This window comes from Dipodomys merriami, unplaced genomic scaffold (assembly GCF_024711535.1).
Source record: "Dipodomys merriami isolate MVZ:Mamm:240054 unplaced genomic scaffold, mDipMer1.0.p SCAF_70, whole genome shotgun sequence".
In the NCBI taxonomy this organism is placed as follows: domain Eukaryota; kingdom Metazoa; phylum Chordata; class Mammalia; order Rodentia; family Heteromyidae; genus Dipodomys; species Dipodomys merriami.
This window is the reverse complement of record NW_027206291.1, coordinates 3610453-3627282: the sequence shown is the minus strand read 5'-3', so window position 1 is coordinate 3627282 and position 16830 is coordinate 3610453. Positions and strand designations below refer to the sequence as shown.

The 16830-nt window shown below is 54.3% G+C and overlaps 1 protein-coding gene across 2 annotated transcripts; it reads right to left on the bottom strand.

Annotated features, from left to right (window-relative positions):
- Positions 1-1259: 1259 nt before the first annotated feature.
- Positions 1260-16816, bottom strand: LOC138817871 (long-chain-fatty-acid--CoA ligase ACSBG2-like). 2 transcript variants are annotated; one of them, XM_070008645.1, is made up of 14 exons: positions 16778-16816; positions 13086-13220; positions 12425-12651; positions 10665-10753; positions 10149-10269; positions 8934-9014; positions 8681-8830; positions 8351-8551; positions 6539-6720; positions 6204-6437; positions 4430-4647; positions 3326-3465; positions 2045-2291; positions 1260-1506 (listed from the first exon to the last, which is right to left on the bottom strand). In XM_070008645.1, exons 2-14 carry the CDS (start codon positions 13120-13122, stop codon positions 1433-1435), a joined length of 2001 nt encoding a protein of 666 aa, XP_069864746.1. In that variant the 5' UTR covers positions 13123-13220; positions 16778-16816; the 3' UTR covers positions 1260-1432. The 2 variants fall into 2 exon arrangements, with proteins under 2 accessions (XP_069864746.1, XP_069864745.1); XM_070008644.1 differs by lacking the exon at positions 16778-16816 and adding an exon at positions 13638-13792.
- Positions 16817-16830: the final 14 nt, after the last annotated feature.

Below are 16830 nucleotides of genomic sequence, written 5' to 3'. Positions count from 1 at the left end.
CGGGCCCCCGAGCGCTCCTGGGGGACTTCGGCCTCCAAGGCTCCCCCAGGGCCCCCCCAAGCCCACTGCCTCAGCGCCAGCACCCCGGCCCCGGGCAGGCCAACAATACTCCAAAGCTGGCACTCTCCGGAAACTCCAAGATACTGGACGAAAGAACTCGGCATCATGGCAGCTGCGACTCCGAGGCCGGGGCACCAGTGGGGCCTGGGGCCGTAGAGCTGGTCTTCCTCTACCCCGGGATGGCCGGGGTCTGCAGGGCAGCCCGGCTGCGCCAGCCCACCCCCACCCCACCCGCCCGCCCGCCCGGCCTCCGGAAGCTCCAAGTCTTCTCCGTTACCTCCACTGCCCTCCCGCGCCCAGCCGGGACCGCCGGGGGCCCTGCTGCTCCCCGCCCGCGGGGCCGGCGCTGCGCCGTGCTGCCCGTCCCCAGCACCACCCTGGAGCCACGGGCACGCAAGGTATGGATGCCCCGCGCCCGGACGCGGGTGCGGAGGAGCATCTGTCACGAGTCACAGGATTGTTTCCGTCCTGGATTTTAAACTTTTTTTTGTTTTGTTTTTTTTTGTTAAATTGTGAATTGATGGAGGAGTTTTATAGGAAAAAAAAAAAAGTGAAATAAAGTCCAATGAGAAAGCAGGCCTCAGTGTCCACGCCGGCCCCCAGCCAGCCCGTGCCCCGTGCCAGCTCTCCAGACCTCTGTTCTCGTGCGTGCCCCAGCCTCTCGCATTTTGTTACTATGGCAGTACACAGATGCGCCCTGCCCGCTGGCGGCCCCGTGGAGGACCAGGCTCAGAGAGGCCCGGGACCCTCTCAGATCAGCAGGCTCATGTCGTCCTTGGCTGTGCTTCATTGTGTTCGTGGGCACAGAAGTGACTTCCAGCCTCTCTTCCCACCCCCACCCAGCCCGGGGGCCCTCTAACCCCGCCTGTGTCTATGTCTTTGAGACATTTGCCATGATTTCCCCACGAGAGTCGCGAGGGGTCCTCCGTGGGCCCTCCCATATACTGCCTTACCTGCCTGCCCTGTGCTCCCCGATTTTCCTTGGCAGATGGGGACCAAGGACACGGGTCCGTGTCATTGTGGGAGGGAGGGGCTGAGCTGCATACCTGACCTCCATTCACTCCAGACCCAGGAGACCCCGGTCCCAGCGTGTCCCCAGACACCATGCAGGGACACTGGGGGGCGGGGGGGTCAAGATCACCACCCTAAATGAGCAGACCCCCTTAAGTAAAACAACTTTATTTTTACAATTCAAAGTCCTGTGGCTCTGGCAGGCCTGGCAGCTCTGGGCCCTGCCTGCTGGGGTGGGGCAGCGGCCGCTCCTCTGGGGCTGCCCCCTTAACAGACCCACGGGAAGAACAGGGGGGGGGGGGCGGGAGGTCACAACTAATGTGGCAGAAGAATGAGGTAAGGGCTCCTTCTCAGCTGCTAACTACTCATACAATTTCTGGATTTCCTCCTTGTACATCTTGTTCACGGCCCCCCTCTTCAGTTTCGTAGTGGCTCCTGCAACAGAAGCAAGCCCAAGGTAGAGGGTTCCTGTGCTCCAAGGGGTCCCCAGCTAGTCCTGGCACCGCATGCCAGATGCAGGGGTTTAGAAAACGGGGTGAGCTGGGCACTGGTGACTCTTTCCTATAATCTCAGGTGCTCAGAAGGATTAAGATCAGAGGAAGTTCAAAGCCAGCCTGGGCAAGAAAGTCTGTGGGACTCCTTTATCTCCAATAAAACACTCAGAAAACCAGAAGTGGTGCTGTGGCTCAAAGGGTAGAGCGCTAGCCTTGAGCTGAAGAGCTGAGGGACAGCGCCCAGGCCGCGAGTTCAAGCCCCACGACCGACAAAAAAAAAAGCCAGCCTAGGCAGCGAAGTCCATGACTCTTGTCTCCAGTGAACCACCAGAAAGCCACAAGTGGAGCTGTGGCTCAAGTGGTAGAGCATTTGCCTTGTTCAGGGACAGTGCCTAGGCCCTGAGTGGGAACCTCAGGGCTGGCACCAGGAAGGAAGGGGTTGAAGGGAGCCCCACTTGGGAGCGAACTCAGACGCTCACCGAGCTCGCCGCCACACACGGAGAAGTCTGTGTCCAGGACGACCCACTTGAGCACCTTGTAGCTCTCGGAGGGCGCCTCCTCGTTGGCAGCCTCCATCCCCTGCTTGATGAAGTTGTCCACGATGGGGTCACGGCCTTCCAGCACGTCACTCAGCCAGGTGGCCTGGCTCTTCAGGCTCCGGCACACAGCCACCACCTCATTGGTCAGCGTGGTCCGCGGCTCCCCTGTCTCCCAGTTGACCTGGCACTGCAAGGGGAAATGGAGTCAGGCCCCTCCGGGTCACCACACCCCACACTGGGGGCTCGCCAGATGTTCCCCACACTTGGACCCTGGGGTTTTCTCATATACATTTTGTTTGCTTGTGCCAGTGCTGAGATTTGAACTCAAGGCCTGAACACCATCCCACAGCTTTTGTGCTAAAGGATAGTGCTCTACTGCTTGAGCCACTGTACCCAGTCCTAGAGTTCCAGCCCCACAACCAACAACAACAACAACAAAACCCAGGGCTGGGAAGGTGGCTCCGTGGTAGAGCGCTTGCCTTGCATGCATGGGACCCTGGGTTTGATTCCTCAGCACCACATAAGCAGAAAAAGCCAGAAGTGGTGCTGTGGCTCAAGTGGTAAAGTGCTTGCCTTGAGCTGGAAAGCTGAGGGACAGCACCCAGGCTCAGAGTTCAAGTCCCACGACTGACAAACCCAAACACATGCCTGCCACCACATGCCCTGAAACTGGGGGTCAGGCTGGACACCAGCATGGCTCGCACCTGTCATCCCAACGACTCAGGAAGCTGAGATCTGAGAAGCATGGTTCAAAGCCAGCCAGGGGAAGAAGTCCATGAGACTCTTACCTCCAGTTAACCACCAAAAATTCCACAAGTGATAGAGCACCAGCACCCAGGCCCTGAGTTCAAACCCCAGGACCAGCATAAAAACAAAACCAAAGGGCTGGGAAGGTGGCTCAGTGGTAGAGCGCTTGCCTCAAATGCCTGAGGCCCTGGGTTCGATTCCTCAGCACCACATAAACAGAAAAATCCGGAAGTGGCGCTGTGGCTCAAGTGATAGGGCACTAGCCTTGAGCTGAAAAGCTGAGGGGCAGCGCCCAGGCCCAGAGTTCAAGCCCCACAACAGACAAAAAAAAAAAAAGCTACACATTGGAGCTGGGGAGCGATTCTGCTCCAGCGAGGGGTCCGCGGGCCCTCCTCACTGAGCCTCTGTCCCCTCTCTTGTAACAGGGCATCAGCCCCCATGCCACCCACCACACAGGGACATGGCACCGGGTACCTTCAGGGTAAGGAGGGCAGACAGGAACGGGTGGTCCTGGCCCACCACCACCACATAGTGAACAATGGGGATATGGTTCTTCACCCGCTCCTCAATGAGGTTTGGGTTGATGGCTTCTCCGGAGCTCAGCGTGATCATATCTGTGTGCAGGAAGAGCAGGCATTTGCCCCCCCACCAAAATAAAACAAACCTAACACTGAGTGGTGGTCAGGATGGGGACTGTCCCAGAGCAACCCTGACTTACAGAAGCAGGAGACACCCCTGGGTCAGGGCAGTGGTTCATGCTTATAAGTCTAGCTATGTGAGAGGCAGAAATGAGGAGAATGAGGACCAGCAAGGGTGAAGAAAAAAAAAATGCTAGCAAGACCCCATATCTCAATAATAGGTCAGGTATGGTGGCACAAATCTGCTAGCTCAGCCAAGCAGAAAGCCACAAGTAGGAAGGGGTCACCATCCCAGGCTGGCTCTGGACAAAAACAGGAGTCCTTATCTGAAAATGAGCTCAAGCTCAAAACGGCTGTGGGCCTGGCTCAGCAGCAGAGCACTAGCCTGGCAGGTGCAGTCTTAAGTTCAAAACCCACTACTGAGCCCAGCCCAACCTTGTAATCCTAGCTACTCAATTGTTCAAAGCCAGGCCCAGGCAGGAGGAGCTGGGACTCAAGGGGTAGAGTGCTAGGTTGAGCAAGAAAAGTTAAGAGATTTAACGAACTCAGGCCTTGAGTTCAAACCCCAGTACAAGTCACACATCACACAAAAACATCCAGTGTCATCCTAGCTACTCAGGAGGCTAAAATCTGAGGATAGTGGTTCAAAGCCAACCCGGACAGGAAAGTCCAGGAGACTCTTATCTCCAATAAACCACCAGAAAACCGGAAGTGGCGCTATGGCTCAAGTGGTAGAGCGCTCTCCTTGAGCTGAAGAGCTGAGGGACAGCGTCCAGGCCCAGAGTTCAAGCCCCACGACTGGTCAAAGAAAAAAATAATCCAGCATTGACAAAAATAACAAAAATCCAAACCGGACTTAGGGTTTCCTGTGCTTTTCGCAAGTGCACAAACCACACCGCTGTGGGCAGCCGCCCTGCAGGCCCGGCTGGATCTCGCTCACCCTTGGTGCTGCCCAGGATGTAGAGGAATTTGTCGGAGTCCAGGAAGCCCATGTCCATGGTGTGCATCCAGCCCTGGCTGTCTATCCTCTGGCGCGTGCTCTCGAAGTCGTTGAGGTAGCCCATGAAGATGTGCCGGCCCCACACGCAAATGTTGCCGATGCCCTCCTCATTCTCCTCTTCCACCTTCGTGTTGGTGTTCAGGAGCGCCTTCCCACAGCTGGGGGCAGGAAGCCGGTTGGGACACATGCCAGACACGTCCCCCACCAGAGCAGGGGACCCCTAGCTTTTCCTCCCTGGGCTGTCCCTGAGCTCTTCAGCTCAAGGCGAGCGCTCTGCCACTTGAGCCACGGCGCCACTTCCAGTTTTCTGGTGCTTTATTGGAGATAAAAGTCCCACAGACTTTCCTGCCCGGGGTTGGCTTTGAAACCACGATCCTCAGATCTCAGCCTCCTGAGTAGCTAGGATTATAGGTGTGAGCCACCAGTGCCTGGCTCCATGAAACTCTCATCTCCAATAAACCACCAGAAAATGGAAGTGGTGCTGCGGCTCAAGTGTTGGAAGAGTGCTAACCTTGAGCAAAAGAAGCTCATGGACAGCACCTAGGCCCTGAGTTCAAGCCCCACAACTGGCACACATACAACAGACACACACAAAGACATCATGGTTTCCATCTTGATGTTGTATGCGAGGCCAGCTGCCATCTTGAATGACACTCTAGCATCTCTGTGGAGAAGTCCACTGAAGGTCTCTTACTATGGCCTTGCAGGGAGGGATACTGGAAGATGTCCCTCCCCCCTGGCCCAGCCTTCGGATGAGAACACGGACAATAGCTTGACCAGGAGCCAGGCTGGCCAGCTTGGAAGCAGCTCCCCTTCCCCATCCACCCTCTGCCCAAACCTGCTGCTGTGCTAAGTTGCTAACTAGCAGACTTTTTTTTTTTTTTTTCTGTGTCAGCCCTGGGGCTTGAACTTAGGGCCTAGGAACTGTCCCTGAGCTTTTGTGCTCAAGTCTAGCAGTCTGCCACTTGACCCACAGCTCCATTTCTGGCTTTGTTTTTTTGGTGGTTAACTGGTGATAAGTCTCATGGACTTTCCTGCCTGGGCTGGTTTTGAACCGCGATCCTCAGATCCCAGATTCCTGAGTAGCTAGGATTACAGGTGTGAGCCACTGGTGCCCAGCTGGATTATTATTATTTTTTTTTTTTGGGTCCAGTCGTGGGGCCTGAACTCTGGGCCTGGGCACTGTCCTTCAGCTCTTCAGCTCAAGGCTAGCGCTCTACCACTTGAGCTACAGCGCCACTTCCGGCTTTTTTCTTTTTGCTTATGTGGTGCTGAGGAATGGAACCCAGGGCCTCATGCATGCTAGGCAAGCGCTCTACCACTGAGCCACCTTCCCAGCCCCTATTTTTTTTTTTTTTTTTTGTACAAGCCCTGGGGCCTGAACTCTGGGCTTGGGCACTGTTCCTCAGCTCTTCAGCTCAAGGCTAGCACTCTACCACTTGAGCCACAGCGCCACTTCCAGCTTATGTGGTGCTGAAGAATCGAACCCAGGGCCTCATGCATGCGAGGCAAGCACTCTACCACTAAGCCATCTTCCCAGCCCTCACATTAACTTTTATATAGAAGCAGATAAATGAATACAAGACAAATGAATGCAGGAGAGGCCGAGGCCGACTGACTTGGCCAATAGCATGCCAATAGCATGCTCCCTGTATGTATCTGAGTTTGGGGAAACCTCGGTGTTCTGTCTGTCCATCCTTCCAACAAGACCCACCTGAGCAGCCGGAAGGCCTGCTGGCTGGAGACCGCGTGGATGCCCGTGCACTCGGACAGGCCGTAGAGCTCAAAGATGGAGATGTTGAGGCTGAGGAAGAAATCCAGGGTGCTTCTAGGGAGCCCCATGCCGAGGTTGAAGAACTGCTCACAGCGGTTGAGGCCCAGGAACTTCTTGACGGGGTCAAAGATCAGTTTCTTGGCCACGCCGAAGCACAGCGGGGGGTGGACCTGCCTTGAGAAGCAGGTGGGTGCCACGTGAGCGTCTGGTGGCCTGGCCACCCCATCCCTGGCCCCGGTGCCTGCCACCCGCCTCCCATCCCGGCCTCGGCTCACCCAAACATGCGTCTCTGGTTAGTTCTGAGCCCCAGCTTCATGGCCCAGTCATTGACCTTCCTGCGGAACCTGCCCAGCTCCAGCTGGCTGGTCTTCAGGTTGTCCCGAATCAGGTCCCAGATCCAGGGCACGCCATAGAAGGTGGTGGGCTTCACTTCTCGAAGCAGTTCAAACAGGAAGCCCTAGGGGATGAGGATGGAGATAAGGTCAGGGACCGGGGGCTAGGCAGTGGACCCCATTGAGTCCAGGACCAACCAGGGCCTGAGGGAAGCAGGGCTGGGGTGGTGCTGATGGTTAAGTAATGACTGCCAGAGCCCAGCACCCACCGTGTCTGCCGTGCACCAGCTGTGGGTCTCAGGAGGCAGCGCCTACGCCTTACGCCTGAACTCTGAGTGGGGCGTGGGGAGGCCCCAAGTTGATGCAAGGTTGGGGGAGAGGGAGAGAGGCATAAAGAGGGATAGAGGATAGACATACAGGGTTTTGCATAGCTGTAATTGCAGCTCTTCTAGAGGAGGAAGAGGACCATAGGTCAAAGCTGGCCCTGGATAAAAGTTCAAGACTCAAAAGATAGGCATTGTAGCTGGGTGCTGGTGGCTCACACCTGTAATCTTATTCAGGAGACTGAGATCTGAGGATCATGGTTCAAAGCCAGCTCGGGCAGGAAAGTCTGTGAGACTCTTATCTCCAATGAACCACCAGAAAACTGGAAGTAGTCCTGTGACTCAAGCGGTAGACCGTTTGCCTTGAGCTGAAGAGCTGAGGGACAGCGTTCAGGCCCAGAGTTCAAGCCCCATGACTGACCAAAATATATATATATGGATGTTGATGGCTCATGCCTATAATCCTAGGTACTCAGGAGACTCCGTTCTAAGGATTGGTATTTGAAGCGGTCTGGGCAGGAAAACCTGTGAGACTCTTTTTTTTTCCCGGTTATGTGGTGCTGAGGAATCAAACGCAGGGATCGAACTTATGCATGCAAGGCAAGCGCTCTACCACTGAGCCACCTTCCCAGCCCAGCCTGTGAGACTCATATATCGTTACCCAGCAAAAAGGCTGGCCATGTTTGTTGATGAACTATTAATAACTATGAACAGTGCTATCGTATATTTAGAATTTTCTTATTCTAGCATGATAGTAAAAATTACCTTATTCACCTGTGTTTGTTGTTGTTGTTTGTGGAGTCGTGTTTGTTTTTGTTTATTTCGAAACAGGATCTCATTGTATAGCCCAGGCAAGCCTTGAACTTGAGATCCTCCCACTTCAGCCTCCTGAGTGCTGGGATTATGAGTGTGAATCACTACACCCAGCTACCTCATCTTAACCATGTCTAAGTGCACACTGCAGCCCACAGGGAGCAGCGTCACATGGCCGTGCCGTTGTGGCCATTCATCACCTCCAGAACTTTCCATCTCCCTCAACTGAAGCTCTATCTCCATCGAACACTTAATTCTCCTCCCAGTGCTAGCACCCCCATCCTAACTCCTGTCTCTGTGGCTCTGATAACTGTAAGGAGGTCCTTCTGTGTCTTCTGTGTCACTGGGCACCCTGTCCTCAAGTTCCTCCATGTTGGAGCAGGTGACACCAGCTCCCCCCTTTTCATGACCCCGTGTGGATGGACCGCAGAGCTACATCAAGCAAGCTTCCTGCATTTGCCACCTGGGCCCTCCTGCTCTCTGTAATACTAGCCCTCATCAGTTCCTTCCCCATGCTCTTCACACGTGAGGAAACTGGGGCCTAGAGACCAGGAAGGATGGAGACCATACGGCCTGTAGGTAGGGGGTTATGAGGCTAGGAGCACCGTTCATCACTCACTGCACCAGGGGGAGAGTCAGTGTCTTTCCCGGCTTCTGGTGGGGCAAAATAGAGCGTCCCGGCCACAGCGATAGCCACCCACATGTCGAGGATCTGGACGGAGATGATGCTGAGCGGCAGGTAGCTCACCAGGATTTCCTGTCCCTCCGGGGGACACTTGTAACACAGGCTCTGGACAGTCGCCGCCGTGGTCCAGGTGATCTGAAAGACCAGAGGCCAGTTACCTGCCCTTGGTTCTGTTCCTGCTCCCAACCCCCCCCCCACTCGGATCCCGGGGCAGGGGAGGCCGGGGGACAGGGTTGGGGACCGGGGCCATCCAGGGGCGCTTACGTTGTCATGACTCAGCATCATGAGCTTGGGCGGGCCTGTGCTCCTCAGGTTGTAGACCAAGGCGCAGCACTGGTTCGGTTTCTGCATGTCGATGGCATGGTCCAGCCTGTCTTCTGATACACTGTCCGCCAAATCCAGGAACTGCTGCCACTGTGGAAAGGCCAGCCGTGGTGGTGGTCTTTGGGGAGGGGACACAGGTGGTCCCTGAAAGGGTCTCCCCCCACACACATACCCTCCTGGCTGGGCACCATACCGAATACAGATTGGCCTGCGAGGTTTTCAGTTCCTCCTTGTACTGTACAATGGCCTTGAGGTAGGTTAGAGAGCCCAAGATCTACGGGACACAGTAGACAGGAAGTGACCCCTGGCGCCAGCCCCTTGCTGCACAGGCAGACAACGTCCCCAAGGCCTACGCCTGAGCATCAGAGCTGCGTTCCTTTTCACAGCTGTGTAATGTTCCAGTGGGTGATAGAGTTGGTGTGGACTCAGCTGTTGATAGAAACTTGGTCTGTCCTTCCTTCCTTCCTTCCTTCCTCCCTCCCTCCCTTCCTTCCTTTCTCTCTCTCTCTCTTTCTTTTTTGTTGTTGGTGGTCATGGGGCTTGAACTCTGGGCCTGGGTGCTATCCCTCAGCTCTTCAGCACAAGGCAAGCGCTCTACCACAGCACCGCTTCGGGTTTTCTGGTGGTTAATTGAAGGTGAGTCTCATGGAGTTTTTTGCCCAGGCTGGCTTTTTTTTTTTTTTAATTAACCAGTGATATAAGTTCTTTTACTTAACATATATAACATACAAAATAAGTTAAAAGGAGGAAACAGAAGAAGATTTCTTGGCGTACATGATGCAATACACAAAGGCCCCTCATGAGTAGTCACTCCATTTATGTCCATTTCCCTGTGGCAAAATGTGAAAGGCTGTCTTATAAACACAAGCAGCATCCAAACAATGGATTTTGGACATTTCTTCCCACTCTGCAATTCACTCTACTTTGGACTGTAATAAACACAAAAATTATCTCCAAAAAAAAAAAAAAAGCTGTTTTTAGGGGCTGGGAAGGTGGCTCAGTGGTAGAGCGCTTGCCTCGCATGCATGAGGCCCTGGGTTCGATTCCTCAGCACCACATAAGCAAAAAGGAAAAAAAACTGGAAGTGGTGCTATGGCTCAAGAGGTAGAGCGCTAGCCTTGAGCTGAAGAGCTGAGGGACAGCGCCCAGGCCCGGAGTTCAAGCCCCACAACCGACAAAAAACAAATAGGTCAAGGGCGGCGTGGCAGGGCCAGGCCCTGGCTGTGTGTGGCACCCGGGGCACAAACACAGGCTCTGACAACTATCATGTAGATGGGATTTGCTGCCCAGGACCCTGGTTCAGTGAGGTAAGCCCAGCTCTCTCAGAGGGAGCCCTCAGAGGTCAGGGTGAGGGGGCAGAAGGGCCCTGGGGCACCAGCAGGCTTCCCCGCCCCCCCCCCCGGCTGACCTGGTTGATCTTCTGCAGCTGTTTGTTGTTGTCTACCACAAAGATGTTCATCTTTGTGGTCTCTGCAATCAATTGGCAGACTTTGGAGGAGCTGGAAGACAACATGGCCACGGAGATGCCTCTGGAAGGAGAGCGGGGGTACGGGTGGCTCTGAGTGCCTGCGGGGGCCCATGCTGTGGGGGTTTCGAGAGTCACTGGTAACCCCCACTACTTCCTGTTTAAAGGTCGGACTTAGGGGAGACCCCCTCCCCCTTTAGGATGGATATTTTGGATGGATGCAGGGTATGGTCAGTGCTGGGGGAATCTTAAGGAATACAGAAGGAAGGGATGTGACTGTGGGGTTTCACAGGATGTATATGAGTTTTCTGGGGAGAATATTCTGGAAGCACATGCCAAGAGTGCTCAGGACTGATAGATCCCCCTGAGCATAGTCTAAAGTGGAGTGGGGGTCAGCTGGCTTCCTGGCTGGGGGACTCTGCTGCAGCACCCTCTCCCTGCCGCCAGGGGCGCCCTTACCCCGCCATGATGGAGGCGATGCTGGCGATGACCCACTCTGCAGAGTTGGAGCCCATGATCCCCACGCCGTGGAAGCGCTGCAGGCCCAGCTGGGGGAGGAGGCCGTGGTGAAACGCCGCTCGGCTCAGCTGCACTACCCCACCATCGCCAGGCCTGGGCCACCCTTCCTACCCCACCATCGCCAGGCCTGGGCCACCCTTCCTACCCCACCATCGCCAGGCCTGGGCCACCCTTCCTTTTGCTGGCGGTTTCTTCTCCCCCCACCCCCACCCCCCAGGGGACAAGCGGGGACACCTGTAGACAGTTTGTGGATTATGACTCCAGGCAAGGAAGGGCATGGCGTGGACTGTCGTCGGTCTTGGGGCTTGAACTCAGGGCCTGGGCGCTGACCCTGCTCTGTTGTTGTTGTTTTTTGCTCAAGGCTAGCACGCTAGCACGTTGAGCCACTTCTGGCTGCTTTTTATTTATTTATTTATTGGTGGTTCATTGGAGATAAAAGTCCCCCAGAGCCAGGTGCAGAGGGCCCAAGTCCTGTAATCCTAGCTACACAGGTGGCTGAGATCTGAGGATCACAGTTTGAAGCCAGCCTGGGCAGGAAAGTCTGTGAGACTTTTTTTTTTTTTTTTTTTTTTTTGGTCATGAGGCTTAAACTCTGGGCCTGGGCGCTGTCCCTCAGCTCTTCAGCTCAAGGTGAGTGCTCTACCACTTGAGCCACAGTGCCACTTCCTGCTTTTTCTGCTTATATGGTGCTGAGGAATCGAACCCAGGACCTCATGCATGCAAGGCAAGCACTCTACCACTGAGCCACTTTCCCAGCTCTGGTGAGAATCGTATCTCCAATGTTATATGAGAAAGGTGGGGGAGAGGAAGGGAGGGAGGGAGGGAGAGAGAGAGAGAGAGAGAGAGAGAGAGAGAGAGAGAGAGAGAGAGAGAGGGAGAGAGAGAGGGAGAGAGGGAGAGAGAGAGAGAGAGAGAGAGAGAGAGAGAGAGAGAGAGAGAGAGAGAGAGAGAGAGAGAGAGAGGGAGAGAGAGAGAGAGAGAGAGAGAGAGAGAGCATGCATTTATGCAACCAGCATCCAGGAAGGGCCTCTCTAAGGAAATTCCACTAGTGGAGATCATCAGAACTGTAGGGCTGGAGGCATGGAGCACCTGCCCAGCAAGTGCAAGGTGAGCTCCAGGGTTCAAATCCCAGCGGTACTGAAGCTGATTTGGTATGCAGCCTGTGCTGAGCTGCTTGATGTGTGTGAATCCTTGTCGTTAAGCTATAACCTAGCTGCTATTGTATGTGTGTATGTGTTTAAATACTGAAGCCAGGCATTGGTGGCTCACACCTGTCATCCTAGCTACTCACCAGGCTGAGATCTGAGGATCACGGTTCAAAGCCAAGCCTGGGCAGGAAAGGCCATGAGACTCTGATCTCTAATGAACCACCAGAAAACTGGAAGTGGCGCTGTGGCTCAAGTGGTAGAGCGCTCGCCTTGAGCTGAAGAGCTAAGGGACAGCGCCCAGGCCCAGAGTTCAAGCCCCACGACCGACAATAAACAAGCAAACAAATAAAAATACAAATAAGCATTCAGGAACGCAGCAAGGCCACAGCCCGGCCGGAGCAGGCCCACGGGGGGGGGGGGGGGGGGGGGGGGAGTGATGCCGCGCATGCGCAGAAGACGAGAAGCCGGTGCGCGCGGGAGGCGCCTGCGCAAAGGATCCACGCAGGCGCAGTGCGGCCGGGGCAGGCGCGCGGGCCGGTTCGGGGCCGGTACCCGGAGGAAGGCCTTGGCGACGCGCCGGCACTCCTCGTACAGCTCGATATAGGAGAACAGGTGCCAGCGATCCTTGTACTTGGAGCAGAGCGCGAGCTGGCTGCCGAACTTGGTGGCGGTGCCCAGGACCATGTCGTGCACGGTGACGGGCTTCTCCTCCTCCTCATCGTCCTTGTTCAGCCGCAGCCGCACCTCGCCTTCGCACTGCGTGGTCCAGTAGATGCGGCCTGCGGGAGGGCGCGGGGCCACGGGCGCGCGCGCGCGTGTCACCGCGCGGGGTCCATGCGAGGGAGTCCCAGTGGGGGTCGCGGTGGGGGGATCAGGAGGAGGGTGTCTCAGGGTCACCAGGAGGGGTCACAGTGTGTGTGGGGGGTCACATTTCATTGAAAGGGAGGCTGGTTCATGGGGCTCTGGGGGTCCAAAAGGGAGTGCGACCAGGCACAGATGGTGACAGGAGCACAGAGAGACAGAAAAACGGATGCCATGACCCGGACAGGTGGACAGACATCGGGACCAGAGAGGAGGCCACACACCTGTCACCCCCACCCCACCGCCTGGCACCCAGGCAGGCAGGAGCACAGAATGCACACCTCTGAGGGTCTCGGGGAAGGGGACCCCCATGCCCTGCCCCCCCTCTCCCCTGGGACTCAGTTGCCCTCACCTCTGGTTCTCCTTTCTACGTGGGCCCTAGAGAGCATCACGATCTTGCTTCAGCTCATGCAGCTCTCCAGGCGTCTTTTGTTCCCCTGCAGGGTAATCCACAGGACATCGTGGCTGCCTATGCTGGGCTTCCTACCTGCCAAGGGGAACAGAAGGCTGCAGAGCACCCAGTGGGGCACACAGGTAGGTGCAGGCCCCTCAGGAGAGGCATAGGATCATGAGGGCCCTGCGGCTGGTATGGGAAGACAAGGGTGAGGGAAGAAGGAAATGGAAAGCCAGGCATTGTGGCTCACGCCTGTCATCCCAGCTACTCGGGAGACTGAGATCTGAGAATCATGCTTCAAAGCCAGGCAGTCCCAATAGGAAAGTCCATGAGACTCTTACCTCCAATGAACCACCAGAAAACTGGAAGTGGCTCTGTGGCTCAAACTGGTAGAGTGCTAGCCTTGAGCAAAAACAGCTCAGAGACAGCACTCAGGCCCTGAGTTCGAGGACAGGCAAAAAAAAAAAAAGAAAGAAATGTAACAAAACAAACATTAGTGTTTTCTAATACCTTCTATGGCCACTGGGCTGCTCAGTTTGTCACTGGAGGAGTGGCAGAGTGGGGTTAGGTACACAGTGCATGCCCTGAGGTCCACACACACTTCACCCCTCTGTCATTAATGGGGTAAGGCAGTCTCACCAACTTTGTCACCTCCCTGCTTTAGCCTTAGGTGACCAGCAGTTTCCAGAACATTCCAGCCCTTGTGATATCACTGGATTCCACAATCTAGCATGCCATGATGGTGATATGGCCCATTACCCCCCTTTTGAGACTAGTGTTTGGAGAGAAAGGGGGGGTGTCTACACATACTCGTTCCCCACCCCCATCATCCAAGGTCCTGGTCCCCCCAGGGAGAAGCTGAGACAGTGTTGGGCTCAGATCTGGCCGTGAGAGGGACTCTGAGTTATTGATTGTCTCTTGAGTGGAAGAGTTCAGGGGCCTGAAGAGGGGGAGAGAAGTGGGGGACAGAGGGAAGATGGGACAGTCACTGAGGGTCCACAGACACCACCATGTACTGGCTGGTATCATTTGTGGTCTGTACATTTTTTTTTTTTTGGTCATCAGTCGTGAGGCTTGAACTCTGGGCCTGGGCGCTGTCCCTGAGCTCTTCAGCTCAAGGCGAGTGCTCTACCACTTGAGCCACAGTGCCACTTCCAGTTTTCTGGTGGTTCATTGAAAATAAAGAGTCTCAAGATGTTTCCTGCCCAGGCTGGCTTTGAACGTGATCCTCAGATCTCAGCCTCCAGAGTAGCTAGGATGATAGGCGTGAGCCACCGGTGCCTGGCAGATCTGTACATTAAAAAAAAAAAAAAATCTTGAGGGGAGGACATTGTCCAGAAAGAAATGTACTCATTCTCTGACTTATGTAACTGTAACTCCTCTGTATATCATCTCTATAACAATTTTAAAAATTAAAAATCTCCCAGATGTTTGGCACAGCTGGATGGATCCAGCCAGCAGAGTCCCTGCCGGAGCTGAGCCAGTAACCAAAACCATGCTGGTGCTCCTCTGAGCCAAATAAACCCTTCTATTGCCAGTGGCTCATGCCTGTCAACCTAGCTATTCAGGAGGCTGGGATCTGAGGATCCAGATTTTTTTTTTTTTTTTTTTTTTTTGTCGGTTGTGGGGCTTGAACTCTGGGCTTGGGCACTGTCCCTGAGCTCTTCAGCTCAAGGCGAGTGCTCTACCACTGTAGCCATAGCACCACTTCCAGTTTTCTAGTGGTTTATTGGAGATAAGAGTCTCATGGACTTTCCTACCCGGGCTGGCTTTGAACCAGCTACAGTGGGATGCATAAAACAGGAGGATTATGCTTAGAAAGTGACATGGTATCGTAAAAAAAAAAAATTCACTTCAAAAAATGGGGGAGAATGGCTGGCTGGCTGAGAAAAGCTCAGTAGCTTGTCTAATAAGCACAAAGCCCTGAGTTCAAACCCCAGTCCAAGCATTAATCAGAAGCTGGGCACATCAGTGGCTCACACCTATAATCCTAGCTACTCAGGAGGCTGAGATCTGAGGATCACAGTTCAAAGCCTTCAAAGCCAGCCTGGCAGGAAAATCAATGGAAATTCATCTCCAATTAACTACCAGAAAACTGGAAGTGGTGCCATGGCTCAAGTGGTAGAGCGCTAGCCTTGAGCAAAAGAGCTCAGGGATAGTGCCCAGGCCCTGAGTTCAAGCCCTATGACTAGTAAGAAAAGAAATGAATAATCAGAGACCCATACAGTGGGTAGCTATAGAATACCTTGGATTTTTTCTTTTCTTTCTTTTTTTTTTTTTTTTTTTGACAGTCCTGGGGCTTGAACTCAGGGTCTGGGCCCAGTCCCTGAGCCTCTTTGTGCTCAAGGGTAGCACTCTAGCACTTGAGCCATAGTGCCACTTCTGGTTTTTGAGTGGTTTATTGGAGATATGAGTCTCATGGGGCCTTTCCTGTCCAGGCTGGCTTTGAACTGTGATCTTCAGATCCCAGCCTCCTGGGTAGCTAGGATAACAGGCGTGAGCCAGCAGTGGCTGGCTAGGTTGGATCCTGAATGTCCTAAAAATTTTATGTTGAAGGTGTGGCCCCAGCTTTGTGCCATTGGGAGGCGGGGCCTGGTGTGTGTGGTGGGGGGGGGGGTTGAGGTCATGGGGAGGGGGCATGTCCTCCATGGGAATGGTGAGACCCAGCCTCTTCTCTTGCATTCTGTTCCCTGGCCTCGGTGGGGTAAGCCGCCTCTTCTACCACAGGCTTCTGCCATGATGTTATACCTCACACAGCCTCAGAGCAAGCCAGCCGGCCACCACAGAACACTTGGAAGGCGTGAGCCAAAGCAAACCTTTCTTCCTTTTAAAGTTTGCTGTCTTGGGGCTTTTGTCTTCTGTCATAGCAATGGAGGATGACTCACACCATAGCTGCTTTGTCCAGATGCTCATCATGAACCTCTTGTATGATAGGAGAATAAATACCCCTCTTGTCCAAGTTATTTCATCTTATTTTTTGTCAGTCACGGGGCTTGAACTCTGCCACTTCTGGTTTTCTGGTGATGAACTAGATTCAGAGTCTCATGGACTTTGCTACCCTGGCTGGCTTCAAACCACAATCCTCAGATCTCAGCCTCCTGAGGAGCTAGGATGACAGGTGTGAGCCACCAGCACCCTGATATTTTGTCATTTTAGACTTGGTTGCATCAGTAAAACTCAATCCTAAGGATGGAATCAAGTAGCTGGGCGCTGGTGGCTTATACCTGTCATCCTAGCAACTCAGGAGGCTGAGATCTGAGGATCTCGGTTCAAAGCCAGTCCAAATGGGAAAGCCCATGAGACTCCTATCACCAATGAACCACCAGAAAACTGGAAGTGGTGCTGTGGCTCAAAGTAGTAGAGTGCTCTCCTTGAGCTGATTATCTCAGGAACAGCACACAGGCCCAGAGTTCAGTCCCCATGGCTGACCAAAAAAAAGACGGAATTAAGCAAGAATCACACCGGTTCCCAAGGATGGAAGGCAATGTCGGCCACTGGGCCCCTCCCAGGGCTTTTGGGTCTCAGTGACAATGATCTTCTCACGTCCTTATCAATAGATTTCTCACTGCCAGCCTTTGAGATGGGGACTGAGTTTTCCAGACTTAAAAATCCTGTTGCACCGTTGGGCAGAATTTGAACCCATTGCTAACCTTGGAGCCCCCAGCTTGTCCTCACCACACCAAACACTGCACCGTGTTCACAT